Below are 23,522 nucleotides of genomic sequence, written 5' to 3' on the forward strand. Positions count from 1 at the left end.
ATATCCCATAGCCTCCCAATTCCAGAGACAATCAATGTTATGCATATTCTTCCAGAGATACAAGTAAATTGTATATATATGTTTTTTGCTCTTTGTACACAAATGATAGACTCTATACTTTTCTGTGTTTTACTTTTTTTTCATTAATAATACCCGTAGGAGAATTTCCTTATCAGTGTGTATCAAGCTGCCTCATTCTTCTTGATGACTAGGGAGTATTTTATTGAACAACATACCATAATTTATCTAACCGGTCTCCCAATCGATGGGCATTGAAAGTTCCCAATGTTTCATTACATAAAAAATATTGCTTGAATGAAGAATCCTGTACATACACCATTTTGCACATGTAAATTCCTAGAAGCGTGGAATTGCTAGGTAAAAAGACAAGCACATTTGTAATTTTGATACTATTTTTATATTGCCCATCATAGAGGTTTTAAATCTGACTCCTACTCGCGATGTAGGATACTGCCTATTTCCCCACATCCTTTCCCAACATTGTACAGCTGACCCTTGAACAGCACGAGTTTGAACTGCACGGGTCCGCTTATGTGGTCCACTTTCAATAAATATATTGGAAAATTTTTTGGTATTTTGTGATGATTTGAAAAAGCTCTCAGATGAACCATGTAACCTAGAAATATTGAAAAAATTAAGACAAAGTTAAGCATGTCATGAATGAATAAAGTATATGTAGACATTAGTCTATCCTTACATAGGCATAAGGTGAGTGATATTTAATATGAAATTAAAGTGTTCATTTTCTGTGTTATAATTTTGGTTTCAAAGAATTACATTATCGTACAATACGCCTTTCTCGCTTGTATTGGAGAAACTGTGTATCAGCCTATCATCGCAGGTAAGTGGTGTTTAAAAAAATGTAACAATGTTTCCAATAATGTATTATGAATATGACTGTAATACTGTATGACATAAACATTTTATATCAGTTCATTCATTAGTGCATAGGCTAGGCTGCCATGAAGCAATTGTATTATCAATTACACTAGGCGACCATAAAGCAATCATATTGCTGCTTCTTCATTTTCAATGCTTGAGTCACTACATCTGTTAATAAATATGGACTTTTTTACATTATCTTTTCATTTTTGATGTCTAGTGTTAGTAATATGTATAACATCTACAGTGTTTTGTATCATATAAGACAATGTTAACGTAGGTACTGACAATTTGTCTATAAACAGGTGATATAAGCTTACAGTATCGATAAATACAGTCTAGTACTGTAAATGTATTTTCTCTTCCTTTTGATTTTCTTCATAATATTTTCTTCTCTCTAGCTTACTTTATTGTAAGAATACAGTATGGAATACATATAACATACAAAATACGTGTTGATCACCTATTTATGTTATCCATAAGCTTCTGGTCAACAGCACGTTATTAGCAGTTAAGGTTTGGGGGAGTTGAAAGTTTCATGTGGATTTTGACTGCACAGGGTGTTGGCACCCCTCACCCCTGCATTGTTCAAGGGTCACCTGTATGCCGCCAAGCAGTCTGATATTTAACAATCTCAGTGGCTATTACTGCGGTGTTACTTTGCGCTTCTCTTATTAGGAAAGAGATTTGGCATAGGTTAATATACGTTGGAACTGTTTTTTTTCTTTCTGTCACTAAATTGTCTGTTCAAGTCCTTGGCCCATTTTTTTCTGTTGAGGGGCTGCTCTTACGGATTTGTTAGATCTCTTTATATATTCGGAAAATTAGCCCTTTATGAAGGAGTGAATATTTTCTCTAAGTTTGCTATTTTTTTGAAGTTTATGGTAGTTCTTCAACATAGAAGTTTAAATTTTTATGAAGGCAAACTTTTTGTAATGGGTCCTGGATATTTGTGGTCAAATTTTAAAGACCTTCCTCACTATGAAAGGCTAAAGGTATCTCCCATAGTGTCTTCATTCTTTTAGTGTCTCTTTTTTGGTGCATTCTGGTCTTTGATTTCATTTGAATTGATCTCACTGGATATGGTGTGAGGTATAGATCCAACCTCATCTTTCTTTACAACTGGCTCCAGAGTTTTCCCAAAGCATGTATCGAATAGTTCATTTAGGAATCCCAGCTCCCTACCTCTGCATGTTTTCAGCTTCCTCAATGGTCTCAGGCAAAGTCTTCCCTTTGGTCTCTGGAAGCAATAACACCAGTCCTCCAGCAACCAGGCCAACGACAGCTGAAAACCAACAGACGCAAATCACATTCAGAACTGAACCATGCTGGCTCTATAATTAAAGCTCTCCTTATTTCTTTAAAAAAAGTGTGTGTTTTTTTGTGCTGATTTCCTATACTTAACAGATTCCTTTGCTATCTCTGACTGCCCTATTCCCCATCATAAATATTTTGCCCATTCCAAACTCTGCTGGATTACAATTCCTTATAGGGAAATGAAATACTTAACATTTTGAGTCAAGGTTATTCTAGGCTAGAGGAAATTGCCATGATATTAAGATACTTTGGAGTCAGAAAATAACTCTGAAAAAGAACCGATGCTAAGAAAAGAAAGAATATAGCTCTGCCAATATAAAGCACTCGGTAATGAAAATGAGTCAGAAACTTGGATCATTACTAGCAAATAAAAGTAATGAATCCCGCATTATTTCATAACAGCATTAAATAGTATAGCCAGGCCTTTTATTGGATTTTTATTTATTTATTTTTGCTTTTTATTTTTTTTAATTGAAGTATAGTTGATGTACAATGTTGTGTTAGTTTCAGGTGTACAGCAAAGTGATTCATATATATATATATATATATATAGTCTTTTTCAGATAGCTAGGCCTTTCTGTTCTGATTCAGGTATTGGATAAATTTCTCTTATTCCTTTTTTCCTTTGTCTCCAGCTGTAATTTTTTGCAGATGTTGGTGTTTTTGTTTCTCTAAATTCCCATTAAGATTTTAGGATTTACGGTTACATCTTTATATTTTTCCATCATTGAATGCAGGAAGTAGGATGTGGGTTCTTCACTAGCTGGGGGGTTTCAAAAAATGCCTGTTGGACTCCACTTTTTGCATGCTTAAAACTGGCAGAAATATGGGCCTCCAGTGTGTAGTGGTTCAGGGCACCGGCTGTAGCTCTGAGCACCTGGGTCTAGTACTGACACACTGAGTACTGGTCTCAGAGCCCTGGGAAGTTCTATGATCTCCTTGATACTCCAGACTCCCCAACAGAAAGTGGGGTGGTATCTCCACCACAAAGGCTTGTTTAGAGGCTGAAATGAATTCATATTTGTTAAGTGCTTAGAAGAGTGCCTGGCACATGGCATGAACTAAATAGTTAACCTCTCAAGATCTCCCCAAACCTTGAGAGATTCACTTGGTTGTAACTCATGCAAACAAGAGACATATTCAGCTGGCTTCGATTCTCTGAAGTGAGTGAACTGTGAAGAATATATTAGATAATCAAATTGTCATCCATTTAGTACTTTATATTTGCAGAGATAGGCCTAATTAACTAGGATATCACTTATCAATTTTTCCAGTGCTCTTTCAACCAGGATTTTCCAATGTGTTTATTTGTTGGTTTTCAGGCTTCTAGATGACCATTTCTGGCTATTTCAAGAGCACAATTGGCACACCATTATTGTGTGAAAAGAGAAAGAAAATGTGTAAAACTGTTAGTTTTGCTTCCTGCTAGCTATTAAAGGGTGGTGAGAGAAGGAAACTACCAACAAAATAAAATTGAGGATTGTCTTTGAGTTTACTTCAATGTTGAAATGCAGTTAAAATCCTTTATCTTTAGACGGAAAGGCAAGGTCCGAGGGAGGGTCTGGGTATGGGGGGATCCTCTGGGTCTGGACTTAGCAATTTTTTGGTTAAATGGTACTAAGAGAAACAAAATAGATACTAATGAAGTATCTATTTTCTACCCAGAAATGTCCCGCTGACTCATGCATCACTCACTGCCCACCTAAGGGAGTGGGCAAGATTGGGATGGAAGGAAGGATCCAGAGCATGTGAGGGAGCTTCCCCAAGATGGTAAGGGGGCTCTAGGGTCAGGTCCCTTGGCCAGAGCTGGGGGAGGAAAGAATCTGGGGCATGTGCCTCCCAGCAGGGCCAGCCACGCTGGTCATCTCAGGATAAAGAGCTCGTGTTCTATCAACCTGGGCCATCCTGTTATTAAGTTGGAACGCGGAGACATTCACTGGGTCTCTTTCAAGGGTGACTTCTAGCAAAGGTTTGGAGCTTTTCCTGGCAGATCTATGGCAGTAGAAAAATTCCCCTTCACAAATCCCTTGAGAAGAAGGGAATGAGCAGAGACACTTGTGTGTGACAACGCATGGCACTAAGAGGAGAACTGTCCACTATCCCCCTGCTGTGCACCCGAGCTGGGCTTTCCCTTCCTCTCCCCAGATTAAGTCTTGTATGCCCATGGGGAAAAGTGTCACATTTCTGTCAAATTAAAAGAAAGACTCAGGGACTTCCCTGGTGGCGCAGTGGTTAAGAATCCCCCTGCCAATGCAGGGGACACGGGTTCGAGCCCTGGTCCGGGAAGATCCCACATGCCACAGAGCAACTAAGCCTGTGCGCCGCAACTACTGAGCCTGCGCTCTAGAGCCCACGAGCCACAACTACTGAGCCCACGTGCCACAACTACTGAAGCCCGCACACCTAGAGCCCGTGCTCTGCAACGAGAGAAGCCACTGCAATGAGAAGCCCGCGCACCGCAACGAAGAGTAGCCCCCGCTCACCGCAACTAGAGAAAGACTGCCTGCAGCAACGAAGACCCAACGCAGCCAAAATTAAGTAAATAAATAAATAAAGACTCAGAATGCGTCTGAAAGAAGATTGAAATGTGTCCACCAAGACCTTGGGGCTAACACTGACAAGGTGAGTGTTAACGTGTATGGCTCTGGAGCTGTGTCTGCGTGGACGCACAGAAGGAGGGGACCTGTCCCTCCGTCTACCGCTGTGGGGAAAGACGATGGGAATGCCCAGGATTCCCAGCCCCTTTCACGGTCTGCAGACTCGCGTTCAGCATGTGCTGATAACTAGGTTTGTCCCTTCCCTTCTCTCCTGTGGGCTGGTCAGGGAGAGGCAGGCTCAGTGTCTGTACATCCTTCAGGGTCAGAGGGAAGAGCTGTGCCCATGCTCCTTAAATCTAATTGCCGAGGAATCTGAGGACCGGGTTGCCCAGCACGCACACAGGTGTTCCTGTTATTCTAATGCATTTTCTTGGTCTTTGTTTCCCCTGGGTTTTGAAATTGCCCTTTGCAAAATTTTAACTGCCTTTTTTGAAATAACAAAGTAAAAGCGTTTGTATTTTTCTACATCTGGGCATAGAGGAGGCAGAAAGAGTGAGCTCTTGGACAAAGGGGTGGAAATCAGTGAGGAGAGAAGGGTCTTCTTCAGGGGAAACTCCACCTCACTCTCCCTTGACTTTGCACCTCTATGGGCATAAGTCCTCGTGGGCTCCCAGACTTGGGTGCTGGCAGCTGCTAATACCATTAGTAATACTAGTATTACTACACTACTGGTAGTACCAATGACTAGTCATACTTAGTAGTCACTTGCAAACATAGCACTTGTTTCGAGGTAGAAACATGGAGGCCCCTTAAAAATAGGTTTTCATTCAAAGACATCTCTGAGATTTCTTACCGAAAACCACCAGTGGAAGCTCATGCCAGATGCTGGTGAGCCGGTAGACCAGGAACGGCGTGATGATGCCCCCGATGTCACACATGGAAGAGCAGACGAGGACCCCAAGGTTCCTGAAACACAGGACACGGATGCATCCTTTGACTTATCAAAGGACAGTGGTTATCTCCCACCCCCACCCCCCAGATAAATACTTCCCCAAATCATTAAAATGTGTGTGTGAACTGAAAGTGTACATGTTATTGTCCATGCACATAAATGATACATGGTACATAATTCCATTCATATTCTGTTGTACTTGTTTTTTTGTTTGTTTGTTTTTTGCGGTACGCGGGCCTCTCACTGTTGTGGCATCTCCCGGCTCCGGTCGCGCAGGCTCAGTGGCCATGGCTCACGGGCCTAGCCGCTCCGCGGCATGTGGGATCTTCCCGGACCGGGGCAGGAACCCGTGTCCCCTGCATAGGCAGGCGGACTCTCAACCGCTGCGCCACCAGGGAAGCCCATGTTGTATTTGTTTTATATGAACTTTCTTGAAGATTTTTAATTAGTGTTGGGGACAATTTTCATGTTTTACTTTCATCACTGTCTCTCCTGCTCTGTTCTATGGTCCTGCTTGGGCTACTCTCCCTCCTGTTGACATTTGGTCATCCGTCTCTGGCAATCCAATAGCTTCTGTTCTCATCACATGGTTTCTGTGTTTTAGCCTATCCTGTAAGTGTGAGGTGTGACCTGCATACTGCCTTGAAATGGTGTCAACCTCTCTTACCCTGCATTTTGAAAGGTAAGCTGCCTCCCTAGAGATGATCATACTAAGTAAGTCAGAAAGAGGAAGATAAATACCATATGACATCACTTATACGTGGAATCTAAAATACGACACAAATCAACTTATCTACAAAACAGAAAAAGACTCGCAGACATAGAGAACAGACTTGTAGTTGCCAAGGGGGAGGGGGTGGCAGGAGAGGGCTGGATTGGGAGTTTGGGATTAGCAGATGCAAGCTAGTATATATAGGATGGAGAAACAACAAGGTCCTACTGTATAGCACAGGGACACAGGGAACTAGATTCAATATCCTGTGATAAACCATAAAGGAAAAGAATATGAAAAAGAATGTGTGTATGTATATATATATATATATATATATATATATATATAATGACTGAATCACTTTGTTGTACAGCAGAAGTTAACACAACATTGTAAATCAACTGTACTTCAATAAAATAAATTGAAGAAAAAAGTACGGTGTCCTCTGCCGGCACCTGTGGTCGTTCTCACCAGTAAACAAATGTCCCAGCTGCTTTCTTCATGCTGAAGGAAATGTGCTCACCTGATGCATGTGGGGTACAGTTCCGCATTGACCAGGCAGACCATTTCATAGGCCATTGTAATCCCCATTCTACCCAAGCATACGACGGTGACTCTTAGCCAGCGTAGATCTGAAGGGGAAAGCACACCGCTGACACATGCTGCGCTCACTCCCTGGTCTCCCAACAGTGCCCCAGGGGCGTTTGCAAGGAGAAAGTGCCCCCTCCAGAATGAGACAAGAATGCACAATCGCTTCTTCTATAGACTCAGGACAATTCAGCAGAAGTCCCCATGTCTGTTTGTTTTAGCCTCAGACACAATTCTGATGCTCTCTTCACTTTAGATCCCAGTCATTAATGACAACACAATTATACCAGCTTCCAAAGTTGCACCAACTTCAGTCTATAGAAGTCACCCAAAAGAAATAGCATACACCCCCCCAAAATAGCATTTTTCTCTCTGTGGTCTTCTAACCCCTGCTCTGGACCAGCTCAATGGCCTGTGGCATGGGTCCTCCTAGCCTCTCTTGTTATATTACATCAAAGAACCATTGGGTGTTATATTACATCAGGCAACCACTGGGTGCCACTGTTCTTAAAGGCAGAGTTGCCACAAGAGTTCACTCAGGAAGGTCCCAGATATTTTGTTCATTCTTTCCAAATTGACTTGGATGTTAAATGACAGGGTCTTTCTCTCAAAGGGCTGTAATACCCCCTCTTCTCAGGGCCTTGGAAGACAAGACCCCAGCTTGGCCTGACACTTACCCTCAGGGATAAAAACCGAGGCCAAACAGGCTGCCCCTGCCACCATATTTGATGCCGCCCATGGATGACGGCGACCCACGCGGTCAATCGTGACAAGGATGATAAGGGCGGCCGGGAATTCGACCAGGGCAGAGTAGAGGAAGTCCAGGTAGATGTTGCTCCCGGCGAGGCCCATGTACATGATGAGACCCTGGTAGAGGACAGAGCTCGTGAACCTGAGCAAAGAGGAGAGCTCAGGTCAAGCAGGGCGCCAGGAGCAGGTCCCTGAAAGGTTGATCGTAGGTCACCTGTTTTTGTCCTCTTATTATTGCTTTTCCCTCTCTTTCATTGCTTTAACACCATCTGACCCACTGCGGGGGCTGGCTGTGACCCCAGAACCAGGAAAGGGGGAGAATTAGGCTAACATTCCTTGACCAAATTGAAAGGCAAGAAGAAATGTCTTACTAGAGTGATTTATTTAGTAAACTGTATCGAGCTCTTAGTGGTTGTTAATTATTTTTTTCTCTTTGTGGCCTTCTAATGCAGTCGAAATCGCAGGGATTGACTACTTAATCCAAATATTAGGAACCCAGGAGACCAAATGGGTACCAAATTCCCAAATGGGTACAGGCCCACTTTGGATGATACATCTTCTGACGTGATACAGCAACATTTTGATCTAGTTTTGTTGGCTAAAAATGTTCGTTGTCTGTAATGGAAAATATGAGGATGATTAGCAAGAATCACAATTACTCAGAAAAAGAAAGGATAATGCAGCCAAATTTCCCTGATGCGTTTTACATGCAATACTGTGAAGGTTGCTAGATTAATTCCTGATGAGCTTAGCTTTTGTCAGTGACCATGACGCTTCCTTTAGCTGATGTGAGTCGTCCCAGCGATGCCGCCCAGTGGAGGGAAGCCTGCTGCAGCAAAGGAGGCTGTTGCAGGGCCCACGGCACAGGGCTCTGGGGCAGCCTGCAGGCGGTGAGGACGCTCAGGCTTGCTATTGGATTGTGGAGCCAGTGGATTATTCCTGTGGTTTATTTGTTTTTTTTTTTTTTAATTTTTGAACTTTGTTTTATTTTTTTATACAGCAGGTTCTTATGAGTTATCCATTTTATACATATTAGTGTATACATGTCAATCCCAATCTCCCAATTCATCACACCACCACCACCCCCTGCCACTTTCCCCCCTTGATATCCATACATTTGTCCTCTACATCTGTGTCTCTATTTCTGCCCTGCAAACCGGTTCATCTGTTCCTGTGGTTTATTCTTGTTTGGGAAGTTTACTCATTTATTTTCTCCAGGTAGAAAAGAAAAATAAAAGGTCTTGTACAATCAGGAGAGATGTACACTCATCATCAATTAATCTATACCACAAGGACCTACTGTATAGCACAGGGAACTGTACTCAATATTTTGTAATAACCTATAAGGGAAGAGAATCTGAAGAAGAATATATACATGTACATATATACACATATATATATCTGAATTGCTGTGCTGTACACCTGAAACTAACACGATATTGTAAATCAATTATACTTCAATTGAAAAAAATTAATCTATACCAATAGTTCTCAGTTTGGCTATATATTAGAATCACCTGGAGGATTTTGAAAGTATTGGTTCCTGGGCCCTTCCCTCGACCAATTAAATCCATATCCTTGTCGGGGAGGGGTCTGGCCTTGGCATTTTACTATCTCCCAGGTGATTCTTAAGGGAAAGCCAAGGTTGAGAATGTAGTGATCTATGCGTTGGGACTGTAAGCCGATTTCAACATCCGCCTGAGAAAAATGATTTCAGGAAAACCACCTATAAATGAGACTACTTGCAAACCACTGTTGATGCTAACTAGACCCAGGCTGTGTTTTTTTTTTTGCGGTACGCGGGCCTCTCACTGCTGTGGCCTCTCCCGTTGCGGAGCACAGGCTCCGGACGCGCAGGCTCAGCGGCCATGGCTCACGGGCCCAGCCGCTCCGCGGCATGTGGGATCTTCCCGGACCGGGGCACGAACCCGTGTCCCCTGCATCGGCAGGCGGACTCTCAACCACTGCGCCACCAGGGAAGCCCCCAGGCTATGTTTTGAAGGTACTCTTGGTCCCTCCCTTTATGTGGATGATTCAGATTAAAAGAATTTGGAGGGATTTTAAAGTGAAAAATAATCTTTACCAGTTGTACATCAAGATCAAAGTGTGTTTCCTTATCTGAGGGGTTCTGACCAAGTCGAGAAATGAAGGATTCAACTTCTCGCCAACTTCCTCATCAGATCCGAGGCTCTAAGAATAGAAGAAATAGGAACAGCTTTGTATATTTCATGATGGTGTCCCAGGGTCATCCAGGGAACATAATGCCTTACACTTGCTGAGTGCTTTTAACGTGCCCAGGACTAGCTAAGCCCTCCACGCACATTAGCTTGTTTAATCATTACAACTACCCTACAAGTTAGGTCTACGTTTTTCACCCCATTTCACAGAAGAGGAAGCTGGGCTACAGAGAAGTGAGGTAACTCAGGCACGTATATAAAGGGATACTGCTGGCAAAGCGGGTGGAGTAAAATCAAGGCCCAGCCCAGTGGCCCTGAGGGCTGAGGGCATTGACACGCCCTCTCTGCACACCTGGACTGGTGTGTGGCCCAAAGGTCAGGAGAGTGATCTGGGACCCTGGCACTCAGTCCAGCAATGGAATCACCAGGAGCTTGTTAGAATGAAAGATCTCAGGCCCCAGCCCAGACAGATGGAACCTGAATCTGCATGTTCACAAGGTCCCCAGGTGATCCCGTGCACAGAATTGAGAAGCCCTACTCTAGGTGACACAGTAGGTGGTGGAGGGGACATTTCATCTCCAGGGTTCAGGAAGCAGAACTTTGTGAGAACCACTCCCCTCTGTCTCCTTCCTGGAGCAACACGTGATGTTGTGTGAAAGACCCAGGAAGAAGGGGAAGAAGTCTCCAGGAGACCAGCAGTGACCAGACTTACCACCCTCACGTGAACTCTGACCTTGAGCGAGACAGTGACCCACATGTGCCTTATTCCCTGGCCAGTTTCTGAGAGGATCTGAAATCCAAGAATCAGTGCTATGCCTGTCATTCTTGGGAAAAAATACATATTCCAAACACCCAGAAACCAGAGAGGAAATGAAGAAAAAAGAGCTCTGAGCCCCCACATCCTCACTCTAAATGCCACGTCAATCTCAAATTCTTACAGGTCACTCATCTTAGAGCCTCATCAGAAATGACTTACTCTTATTTCAGTATAAATTCCTAATAAGCTTGATATTCTCTTTTCCAAGTCTTGTCAGATGGAAAGGTTTAAATTAAAGGTGATAAGGTCCGCTAAAGGCGAAACACTAAATGCAGAGAAAATGAACACTTCAGTCATTTGTTCTATTCAGGAAGGCAGGGGTTGCTTAAAATATTTTGGGATAACTTCTATCCAACATTTTAAAAATTCTAAGAAATTATTTGTGTTTGAAGAATCTTCCCTCTGGGGAAAACCTCCCTCCCTGAGGATGTTGATGGACACACAGGCAAACAAGACTTCAAGTACCGGGGCCTAAGGGGCAACATGGTCGAGAGATGAACAAGATAGAAGCTCCTCATCGGACTTTTAAAAGACTTTTGGCTTCCTTTAGTTTTGTTTTCCATCTGCTTAAAATATTCTACCAGGGAACCACAAATCTTAGTACAACAGGAATGTCCCGTTGCACAAGGTGGGTGGGCCGCTTCCGCCACTCCCCGTTGAGATAATGCACGGTTTTCCCAAATCTTCCTTTTCACTGTTCCCTGATTTGATACCTCAGCTGCTGGCTCACCTGAAGAGAGGTAGGCAGAGATTTTCCATTTTTCTTTGCTATGTGCTTAATGATTTTCATGGCTTTAGCGTCTTTGTTCTGGGAGATCAACCACCTAGGAGACTCAGGTATGCACCTAGGGCACAGAAAAAGTGTCATCAATGCTGATAAGTGGAGGGAAAATCTTACTGAACACCCACCCCCAGGGGTCATAGCAGATTTCTGTGAGGGATCGTACACAGTGAGGTTTGGTTGGATCTACAAAGGAAATAAAACTGTGCAGGGGCTACACAGCAAAGGGAACCATCCACAAAATGAAAAAGCAGCCTACTGAATGGGAGAGAATATTTGCAAACCATGTATCTGATAGAGGGTTAATATCCAAAATATATAAAGAACTCATGCAATCCAATAGCAGAAAACCAAGCAATTCAATTTAAAAATGGGCAGAGTATCTGAACAGACATTTTTCCAAAGAAGACATACAGATGGCCAACAAACACATGAAAAGATGCTCAACATCACTAATCATCAGGGAAAAGCAAATCAAAACTACAAGATATCACCTCACACCTGTCCGAATGGCTGTTATCAAAAAGACAAGAAGTAAGTGTTGGCAAGGATGTAGAGAAAAGGGAATCCTCGTGCACTATCGGTGGGAACGTAAATGGGTGTGGCCACTACGGAGAACAGTATGGAGGTTCCCTAAAAAAATTAGAACTACTGTATGAGCCAGAAATCCCACTTCTGAATATTTATCTGAAGAAAACAGAACACCCCAAATACCTATTTTCTACTCTTCTGTGGAGCTTGTAGAATTGTAAGAAAATTAAATTTGACTCTATTGAGTGAAAGTGGCAAGAAGTGCTTCAGAAATAGTCAGAACGTGGATAATAGGTGGGCCTTCCGTGTCATGCTAAAGCACTAGGTCTTTATTCTGAAGGGAATCAAACTACTGAAAGACGTTTAAGCAGGAGAGTAACGGGGTGGGCCTGGAGTTTTACAATGCGGCGTGAAACATGGACTAGAGGATGGGAAAGCTGATGCCAAAGAGACCAGTTATGAGTCTACCCAGAAATCCAGGCAAGACATAATGGATTCCTAATGAGAACAGGGGAAAAGAGGGATGGTTTCAGAGGCATAAAGGGGGTAGAAAGGATATAGGGATGAAACTAAGGATCACTCTCAGAGTTTTAATGGCTGTTGGAGGAGAAATAGGCTTCCTGGGAAGGGTTGAGATGTTAATTCTTAGACAAGACAGCTATGGGAAGAACAGGTAGATATGTCCAGGAGCTAAATAGGTGGGTGTTTTCATAGGAGAGAGATTTGGTTGATAATCTAGCATCCCTCTTGCTTTTATCTCAGGTAAGCTTGCATTAGGAGTTTCTGATAGTTTCTTCTGTTTTTACTGTGTTCCGTGTTTCCCTTGGGCAGGGGTGACAAACATATTTCACTTGCCCTGGTAACTCTGATTGATTGGTATGGTCTCTCTGGGGTTCCATGTTGGCCTTATCTGGGATAAAGACTGCTGTGATTGATTGGGGATGTCTGCTTTGGGCATGGTATTGGAAGTGGTGACAGAAGTGCCATACTTCTCCTTCTCTATCCTGAAGTTTCTTCTGAGGAGGGGCAGAATCAGAACAATAGTATTGTCAGTCTCTTTAAAGGGTATCATGGCTACTGGAAGCTACTTTAAACACCACAAAAATAAAGTGAAAAATGTGAGATCCAAGTCATAAAACTCTTAAGTTCAAAGTGAAAGAACATCTGATTTCCAGAGGGGAAGACAGATTAAAGCTTATGATTTTTATCCCTGAAACACGGACCTGGGTTTCCTGTGAAACAGAAGAGTGAAGGATATCTTAGATTCGAAGGATGGTGTGCATTGGGGAAGACAATCTTTTTAGCTAGATAAAATATTTCAGTCTATCTCCTCTTGGTTCCACAGGGACTTACCAGTAATAGAGCAAGAAGCAGAAGTTGGGCAGAGTCACTGTGAACTGCAGCCACCTCCAGTGCGGAAGTACGTATGCCACCCCAGCAAGCACCAGGAGCCCAACCGTAAAGGCCACTTGGTAAAGAATCCCCACTGTTCTCCGGTAGCTCAGCCCAACAAATTCTGTAACTGCAGAGACAACCCAAAGGGTCAACGCAAGTCAGTACAACAGGGAGTTGGCTGTCTAACTATGGGGAAACTAGAATGCCAACACAAAAAGTAGTCCAAGTTCTAGAATTTTCTATACAGCTCTCTGAAAACTTTTAAATGTCTTTGGGACCTATTTTGTTATGATTACTGCTGTTGTGTTAATTAATGTAAAATCTTATAATCCCATATTACATGGGTAAACATTGACTTTAGAGCATAGACGATTTTCACGTAAATGAATAGCTCAATATAACTTGCCCTCTTACATGAGTTAAACATTTTCTTGGCAATCCTGTTAATGTGTTTAAATGGCTTGGAAACCTGGTGGTGGGGTTCCAAGCTGACTGGAGTCAGCTAGTACTGGCTTGCAAGAACTGATTTTTAAATTTTCAGGAATTTTGCAAGCTGGTTTTTAACCCATTGGTATCTTAAAAGCAGTCATGGTGGGAGTATTTACAACTTAGAAATTGGAAAACACTATGAATCAGGCTTTTTATTTTCCAGGAGCTGGTGTATGAGCATAACACGGCACGTGGTATAGTAAACAGCCTTATCCGATCCCATGACTACAGCATGGCAGGAGTATGAAGTCTGGGATACACGGATTTACAAAATAGTCATTTTTATATTACAGACATTCTAGAATTGAGATTCTATATATTCCATGAACCACAGAGTTTTGCTTTAAATGTTTGGTAATCATGTGAAAGACTTCAACTATTTGTAAACCAAATAGAAGTGCACTCGAAAATTATTTCTATAAATCACTGTGAATTATCCAAAAGCATTTTAAAAAAGACAGACAAAATTATGTACATGCTTAATAAATAGAAATGTCTGTCTTTCAAAGTGGTTGGGGTCATGGATGAGGTCTTGGGGTAGCAGGTAGAAAGAGGGTGAATGACAGGTGCACCTTAAGGACATCCAGAGGGACTGGAGAAGAAATTAATGGGAGGATGAAACTTAAATTCAAATTTCTCCATGTCACGTGTATGAGAAACCAAATTTCTCATCGAATAACTGCGTGCATTAACTCCTTTGTTGCCCAGACATAGATCAGGTGACGACCATGACAGGCACCTGAGAGTGTTAGGCACCATCTCCTCTTCATCTCATAGAATCCCCCAAATTAATTTTACTGGGTCAAATTTTAAGCACACATATTCTAGTTCTCCTGTGCGAAATGAAAGGTTGATTAATATTCTTTTAATTTCAGTGTCCATTTCCCTTGGTGTGGTTGCTATTTGAATGCAGCAGAAGGGCAAGCAACGATGGAGTGAATTCCCAAGATCTAATTATGGTGGTAATTCTCCTTAATATTAATTTACAGATGCTCTGCTGTTATAATTCAAATATTCTCTTATAATCCATGGAGCTTAAGCATAACCCTGGTTCCTAATGAGTAGGATGTAAATGATATTCCTGGTCCTACAAATGGCTCGCTGAGGAACCGGGATTGACCACAGTACTTCTATCCTTGGTTTCCTTGCATATACATCGAGGATAACTGTGGTTTGCTAGAATGGATGTACCCAAATTAATAAAGCCCCTTATAAATCTAATATATTCTCATCAATGAATTTTCTCTCTGTAAAGCCTGGTGGGCTAGATTTCCTCTCTACGGTACACCCCAGGGCACAGAAAACAAAAATTCCTGAAGAGTTATATAAGAGTTTGGATGGCATGATGTTTACTCTCATTCCTGCTTCATTGTTTTCTTTCTAGGAGGAATGCAGAATGAGTTTACTGAAAAGATTTCAGAAATTCTTTTGATACAGAAAAAAAATCTTTCAACATTGTCTTGAAGCTGAGTCCATTTCCCTGGGCAGCTACCCTCACGTGACTGACTATGTTTTGCCAGCAGTGTCCCCCACAGCTAGAATCACAAGCGTTCTTACTCAGGATGTACCCTATTAACCAGCCTGCCTTGCTGACCAGTCCTTGGATCAAGCGAAAAATTAGCATCCATGTATAGTTTGGGGAAATAGCCATGAGAACTCCAGATGAAGCATTTATGAGGATTGTAATCAAGAGGCAGAGCTTACGACCAAACCTGCAAGGAGAAAACAAACAGAGGGAATGGAATTAGATTAGATTCATGAGGGTTGTAGAAAATTCACGAAGTGATGGAACTCTAAACTAAAGTGGAGGTTATCTCTGAATGATGGACATTCAGGAGGTACAGACGGATACCCACCAAGAGAATCCCTGGCTTCAGGTAAGTTCCATCAGGACTTTGCACCAGGACACTATGTATAAACTTGAAGCCCAGTGAGGCCAATTCACCCTGGGCTGGAGCACCTCTCAGCCCCCCACTGTGGAGGGTACGTGGGGAGGGGGTGATTCTTCAGGCCACCTAGCACTGAATGCCCCAAGGGCCCGTCTAGGGCTTCTGTCTTCACATGAGCTGGGCCTTTGCACCAACAGTCTCAGCTAGCTGCCCACTGAGGAGCTTTTGCTTTAGAAAAAACAAAATTCCGTGTTCAATGTATTTCCCCATCCATTTTCAACACTGCCTTTGGACTTCATGGTATTTGTGTGTCTCCATGGCAACGGTCTTTTGTGTGGCGCTGTCATCATCTCACCTGTTGCCATCCCATAGGCCTTTGCCATGGAATACCTTAGCAGGATTGCTCCCGCACATTTTATTTGAGACTTGGGTCCCATCGGTTTAGGGACCTGGAGAGTGTGTCAGTGCACAGAGTAGACGGAAACGTGGGAACCTGGGTTTAACCTTGGCCTTACCGCTGACTGGGATGTCGGGCGAGTTACGCGGCCTTTCTGTTTCTTCATCTGGAGAAGAGTATCTGACCCAGCCTGACCAGGGGATTCAGTGCGGTATTACACCTAAAGAGCTTCGCACCCAGCCCTCCTCCCTCCCTCCCTCCCTCCCTCCCTTTGCGAAGCTGCCTCTCAGAAAGCTGACTTGAAGTTCAGTCTCTTTTTTCCACATTTCATCATGTCCTCTTGGTTTTGTTCTAAAAGACGCCCTAACTAGCTGTTAGTGGATATTTTAAAAATTCTTCATGCAAAGCGATGTTTTCTTTCATTTTTGTGTATCCACTTCAAACTGCAGGTCAGTAGCGCTGCCACGTCATCAGCAGCGCACGTTTGATGCGGCTGGACATTTGTTAATTGCCGCTCTTCCTTTAGGCAATTTGTGCTCTAGTGACCATTTCAATGCTAACTGACCACTTGAAAAGAATCCCCAACATTGTTAACAATTACTTGGGATTATTAATGCTCTAAATCTGAAATTTAAAGATCAAGCAGTCTCATTAGTAATTAATGGAAACTGCTAAACTTCTTAAAACCCTGTTTTGACCACATCATTGTAAAATTCTCAGTCAGTGGTTCCCCACTGTAAACATGTACCCCCTGGACTTTTATCCACAGCCTTCCAAAGTCATGCAGCGCAATGTTTTAGCCTTTCTTCCTGAACCTCTCCCTTTACCCTCAAAGAATTTATAAGTATGTGCTGAAGTGATAATTCTTCAACTTCCAAAGTTGACTCAGTCAAATCCCAAAGCACCATAATCATGCTCCAGTATATGGACAAAATCCCATGGTGGATGAGAGGGAACATTCACCATCTGAAACTCAGTGCGTGGAAGCCTTCAGAGAATCAAATCTACCAATGCAGAGCAGCTTCACTAGGGGACATGTTCACATAAAGACACAATGCTATTAAAACAATAAGGCAGGGACTTCCCTGGTGACGCAGTGGTTAAGAATTCGCTTGCCAATGCAGGGGACACGGGTTCGAACCCTGGTCCGGGAAGATCCCACACGTGAGGAGCAACTAAGCCCATGCATCACAACTACTGAGCCTGTGCTCTAGAGCCCGCAAGCCACAACTACTGAGCCCGTGTGCCACAACTACTGAAGCCCGCACACCTAGAGCCCGTGCTCCGCAACAAGAGAAGCCACCGCAATGAGAAGCCCGTGCACCACAACCAAGAGTAGCCCCCGCTTGCCCCAACTAGAGAAAGCCTGTGCGCAGCAACAAAGACCCAACACAGCCAAAAATAAATAAATTAATTAATTAAATTAAATTAAATAAAAAACACACTGAGGCAGGGCTGGAAGAAATTTTGGAGATTTGGGAGAGTGGTTCGAGAACCTTCCCCCCCCTTCCTACCCTCCCACAACAGAACCACTTAAGTGGTTAAATGAAAGACGAAGAGCAAATAAAAGAGAATGGGGTGAACTCCAGGACTGCTGGCTTCAGAAGTCCTTTAGCTACCTGCTACTGAGACTGAGGTCTGGGGCTAACAGCATCACCGTCGAGTGGTTAGAAATGCAGACTCTCAGGCCCACTCCAGACCCACTGGATCAGAATCATAATTCTAACAAAACCCCCAGGTGGTTACTATGGACGTTACCATTTGGGAAGCACTGCTTTCATTTCACTGAGCCTCCGTTTCCTCATCTGCAAATGGGATGATCAACTCTCCTTTCAAAGGCTGTTATGATCCTAAGTGAAATGTAACACACAGGGATGCCCAGTAAAATGACTGGCGCATAGTAGGTAGGGGAGAGCTAGTTTTGAAAGATTCCACAGAGTTGAGTAAGTTTGACTGCGACCCGCCGGGACTTTGATTCTGCCTTGATCTTGTTCCACTGTGAAATCTGGGCAGTGCAGTGCTGGCTCCTGCGAGCTGATTGATAGACTTTCAGAAAATTTGTGAGCTGACTGTTAAACACAGCCCTTATTAAAAATGAAAGTACACACTTACAATAAAGTAAATTATGTTAAAAGCACGTGTAATAAATATGCAAAACTTATCTCTTCCCAACTATTTTACTGTGTTTGACCATTGTCTGTGCTCAGGAAGTTTTCTGTGTCTATCTGTTGCAGTTGTATGGAAACACCATAGAATGGTGCCTCTTTCTAGCCAACTCTGTGTTCAGTGGCCTCACTTCGGTAGCTTGAAACGGGCCACCGTGGGAGCCTTGACAACATGGAGATCAACAAACCCTGCAAACTGAGGCTTTTTCCTTCAGAGAGTCAGTTGTTAAACATTTACAAGCCTGACACTAAATTACTGACCATTAGAGTAAAAAAACCTTGAATTGGTGAGAGATTACTTTTCTGGAGTCAGGTGATTCTGAAAATCATTCTTTAGGAGGTTTGAATGATGAAACAAATTAGACACCTTACAGAAGGTTTACTTTCAAAATCTCTAGCATATATCCCCCGTCTCTCCCTCCTTCTGCTTGCAAAGGTGACCTTCTGAAAGTTGACTTGGTGTAAGGCTCGGTATTCTTATTATAACCTGCTCACAATGTGCTCCTGGCTTTCTTCTAAAAGACACCTTCATCAGCTGTTAGGTCATATTGTTACAGGAGAGAACCAGGTCTGACTACACGTTGGATCTGTTTCTTCTACTTTAACCTTTGCTTTCTGCTGTTTTTGTCCACTAAAAGGATACTGTCTCTACATAATGGCCTGCCTCAGGGAACCCCGCCCCTCTGCCTGAATGTTAAACCAAAGTGCCTTTGTTCAGGGAAACATCCGGACCCTGTCCACCTGCCGATGGCTGCAAGGAAGAAGAAATGAACACATCCCCTCCCTGAGGCTGGCCATTCCAGGGGACATTTGCAAAACTTATGGTGTTTTTACTTTACTTCCCCATCTCCTCCCCCTCTCTGTTCTATAAAAGAAACTGGCATCCAAACCCCGATAAGATGCTTATTCTGGGGACCCTAGCCCGCCATCTTCTCGGTCTGCTGGCTTTCCGCATGAAGTCGTGTTCCTTGTCTCAGCACTTTGTCTCCGATTTATTGGCCTGTCAAGTGGCAAGCAGAGTGAGCTTGGGCTCAGTAACAATATATTTTAAATTCCTCATAGCTGACAATCTGTTTTATTTAGTGTTGGTTTAATCTGAAGCATCAGATGGGTTTCCATGAGATTCTTGTTCCATTCTATAAAACCTGACAATTATTCAGTAATAGGCATTAAATGTGCAATAGATAGTGTCCTTTTTGGAGCCGTAGGGCGGTTGTCTTATTACGCACCCTTACCTGCATACACAAACCGAAGAGAAGCGGGCAGCAACCAACCAGACTTCAGACAGTTTAAGAAAAAGAAATAGAGGGATGTACACAGCTCTGGGGGGAAGAATAATGAGTAGTCAACTTTACATGGGAGATTTCAACAATAGGAACAAAATAATGAGGTCATCTAAGAAGGTGGATAATTGACCGGGGATTTTAAGTCAGGGAGAGGATGATAACCGGTCTCCTACTCTGAGCGGGATGGGAATAATCAACTCATTCATTTAACCAGCTGTGAAGCTCAGTCCCCGTTCGCTCACTTCTGTGCTGGCGAGTTGAGTGTTAGAATCTGCTCCTTACGTTGGGAGAGCCAGTGGAGAGGGAACCGGGCGCCAGGGGTCCAGACCGCCACACGCAGGGGGCAGGGCGGACTCCCGACCACCCTCGTCAGGCCACCTCTCAAGACTTCAGGGGTCATTTCCAAACCACCGTCCTTATTGCCAGTTCTGTGGCAATAAAAGTAAAAGCGAACGGCCTTCCTCTGCACCTCACAAGCCTCTTTGCCACACAGCGTCCCAGGAGGAGCCTTTGAAGGGAGGCTGAGTAGACAGTTACAGAAGTGCTGTGACGCACGGGGCCGCCTCGTGACCCAGCACCTTCACTGTCACCTTCCCTCCCTCCTGCTGCCACAGGGGGCCCCGGCTGTGACAGTTCAGACGCCCCTGAGGGTGTGATTGAGTCAGCCATCCTTATTAATCTTTAACACACTTGCAAGTTTTAATCCAGACTGTAGTATCATCAGAGAAAATGTTCTGTCTATATCTCATATTAAGCTCACGGCCTTTGGTTTACCTTTATCAAAGATATAGCTGGGGAAGGAACAAGCGTAGCATGTATTTACTTTACCACTTATATCAGAATTAAATACATATAGTTATAGTGTATAATAAATTATAAAAGATTGTATATTTGTTACAGAGTTATATGGCACTATCTCACTAGGTGACTAATGGCTAAAGAGGAGGATACTGTCCAAAATGTGGCACACGGTGCCTGAAACATGGGAAATTCTCAATAAACAGCCAATGTCAGGAATATTAAATAATTAGCACTGATGGCCAAATTACCTAAGGTGCTTATCAAGTATAAAGCCAACTTTTCTGTTCCTTTCCCTTTGGGGGACTCCTAACAATGTCTAATTGATCATCAACAGAGTAAAGAGGCACCTTATGAGGAACTTCCAGCACAGTGAACCTGGGATTACAAAATAGTGGATAAATAAAAGACATAGGAACAGGTCGATCAGTATGAGTCACTGAAAACTAGCTCCCGGAGACACGGACCCATGTACGAGGACCACCTGCTGTACATTCCATGTGGAGAGGTCGCTCCTAATCTCTCTCCAGGGACGTGACAGTATGGAAGTGGATATTTACCTCAGCCAGTGTGGAGACCCTGTTTCCCTTTCACCAAATTATATCTTAGGTTCCATGCATATAATTACATCTGGCCCCAGGGCCCCAGTTCAGGAATCCTGCAACGCCACAGGCTCAGGTAAGAACAGAAGGGAAGGTCTACCTGGTTCCATCACAGGAGAGGCAAGCGGAGGACGGGACAGAGCTCAGAGTCCCTGAAGACGTATGACCAGGTGGATGGCATGAGGCCAAAGAAAGAATTGGGATTACAAAAGGGATCAAATCCTCTACCACTCTCCCTTCTAACTCTAAGCTTCTGGATAGCCCACAAGGAAACACTGCTGTCCAGTGTTGAAACATCCCTCTATGACCCAAGAGAATTAGAAAATAAAGACATTGGTCATGCTTATCAAAGCTGTAAAGGAAATCTAAGACCGTCACGACAATTCAGGAAAGTGTGGCCTGTGTGCTCTGGGAATGGAGGGTATTCAAGCAGGGGCAGGTGAACCCAAGCGTTCTCCTTGGACTGCTTACATTCCACCACTTTTGTACTGTACCTACCTGTCTGCTATGTAGCCGATACCCACAGAACCGATAAAAAATCCTACATTCACAGCCGACTGAAACAGGTCCAGCATCCAGGAGTTGGTACACACTAGGTTAAACTGCGAGGGGCCGGGGTGTCCCGGGTTGGGAGGGAAAGAAAACAAAATTCTGTTAGGCACAGCTCAACCCAGGGAACTCAGGAGGTATTCCTTGCATGGCACTGATGTGACTGGATGACAATAAACCAACTCTTTTCTTGCTTGTGTTAATTTTCTTTACACAACCCCGAAGATTTGTCCCGCAGTCTGTTTAGCATTCCATCTGGCAGTATGTCATCAGGCTGAACTCTGTTTTGGCTAAATGAGCTGAAATTGGGTAATTACTTATGTACAAACCATTTCTTTTTGTAATTTTATTAAATAGGTGTGTGGACACATACAAGCATTGCCCTAAGGGAGCCAGGCTGTTCAGTGTCTCTTTAAATTAGCATCTTGCTAATGGCTGTCACCTTTGTCCTCACTTGGAACAGGAGGTGATGCTGGGGAGCCACAGGTGCTGGCCTGGAGGTCGGGAGAAAACCCCTTTCTAGGGCTAAGGACAAACTCTCTCACTTTGTGGCCTTGGGCAAAATTTTTCTCTGCTCTGGGCCTCAGTCTCCCCTCTCTGTATGAACAATGAGATGAACCACGCTGCAAAAGCCTCCTAAAAGTTTATGGTACTTGACCAACAGAACGTGGTGGAAGTTATACTTTGCCATTTTCTGGGTCCAGGCCTTAAGAAGCAGGTGGCTTCCTGTGATGGTTAATTTCATCGGTCAACTTGACTGAATCACAGGATGCCCAGATACTTGGTTAAACATTATTTCTACTTTTTAATGATTTTGTTTAATGAAAAATCACAGACATGCTAAGCCAATGGAGGCTGGAAATAAAGAATCAGTGTAGAAGGAAAAAAAAAGTTTTATGGTGTTAAATCTTCACTCCTCCACATTTCATGTAACTGTCAGACCATTTTAGATCCTTCAAATGGCTCTTCTACCTTAACGCCTGTACAAAATATCTTCACGTCATCCAAGCAGTCCTTTTAAGTTAAGCCAGGCACCTGGCTCTCTTTGTATTTGCAGAATAATTTTATCCCCCCATTTTGCTTTGTCTCCAATAAAAGCAAGTCTCACTACTATACATAAAATAGACAACTAATAAGGACCTACTGTATAGCACAGGGAACGCTACTCAATACTCTGTAATAATGGCCTATATGGGAAAAGAATGAATGTAAAAAAGAGTGGATCTATGTATATGTATAACTGATTCACTTTGCTGTACACCCGAAACTCACACAACATTGTAGATCAACTATATTCCGATAAAACATTTTAAAACAGCAAGTCTCCATTTTTTCTTTCTATCTATTGAAAAGAGGCCTCATGATTAGATGTTAATGCCAAGTGTAGTTTTTAATAAAATAATAGTACCATAGCATAAGCTCCAACCCCAGATGGTTTGATACGGATACTTCGAGCAAATTGAAGAGAAAACAATTAGCTATCGAGAGAAAAGTACACTGTATCACAGTAAGGCACCCGTTCAGGTGAGTTCCATGAGGTGTCGGGTGTCCATCTGTACCATGGCAGGTGGAGGGGAAGTCAGGGCCTCTAGAAAAAGAGGAGGCTTGAGAATGTTCCCTTTCCTGGCATAATTCCCAGGAATTCTGATGTTTTTGCTTGCTTCTTACCGCTGAGACTTGCATACACTACAATCATTATTGTCAGAATGTGAAGCTTAAACTCACCTGCTCAAACTCCAGACAGATAAGAGGCTGTATGTTTTCTTGAAAACTAGGATTTTATTTTATTTAATTAATTAATTTGTTTGTTTGTTTATTTTTTATAAGATACTTTGAGTCCAAAGAGCACACCTGGCCCTCCCTGGGTTCATCCTTAAGAAAAACTGC

General features: G+C 43.1%; 1 protein-coding gene across 1 annotated transcript in view; it reads right to left on the reverse strand.

Moving 5' to 3' along the window:
- The window catches only part of SLC22A2 (solute carrier family 22 member 2), a 29,449-nt gene that overhangs the window by 5,472 nt on the left and 455 nt on the right, over window positions 1–23,522 (reverse strand). Inside the window, exons 2-10 of the mRNA XM_030852847.2 lie at window positions 21,585–21,688; window positions 15,507–15,661; window positions 13,419–13,587; window positions 11,484–11,598; window positions 9,843–9,949; window positions 7,687–7,901; window positions 6,945–7,053; window positions 5,611–5,723; window positions 2,089–2,188 (exon numbers count right to left, since the gene is read on the reverse strand). Coding sequence (XP_030708707.2) covers window positions 2,089–2,188; window positions 5,611–5,723; window positions 6,945–7,053; window positions 7,687–7,901; window positions 9,843–9,949; window positions 11,484–11,598; window positions 13,419–13,587; window positions 15,507–15,661; window positions 21,585–21,688 — 1,187 coding nt within the window. The remainder of the gene's footprint in view (window positions 1–2,088; window positions 2,189–5,610; window positions 5,724–6,944; window positions 7,054–7,686; window positions 7,902–9,842; window positions 9,950–11,483; window positions 11,599–13,418; window positions 13,588–15,506; window positions 15,662–21,584; window positions 21,689–23,522) is intronic.

This window comes from Globicephala melas, chromosome 14, assembly GCF_963455315.2.
Source record: "Globicephala melas chromosome 14, mGloMel1.2, whole genome shotgun sequence".
Taxonomy (NCBI): domain Eukaryota; kingdom Metazoa; phylum Chordata; class Mammalia; order Artiodactyla; family Delphinidae; genus Globicephala; species Globicephala melas.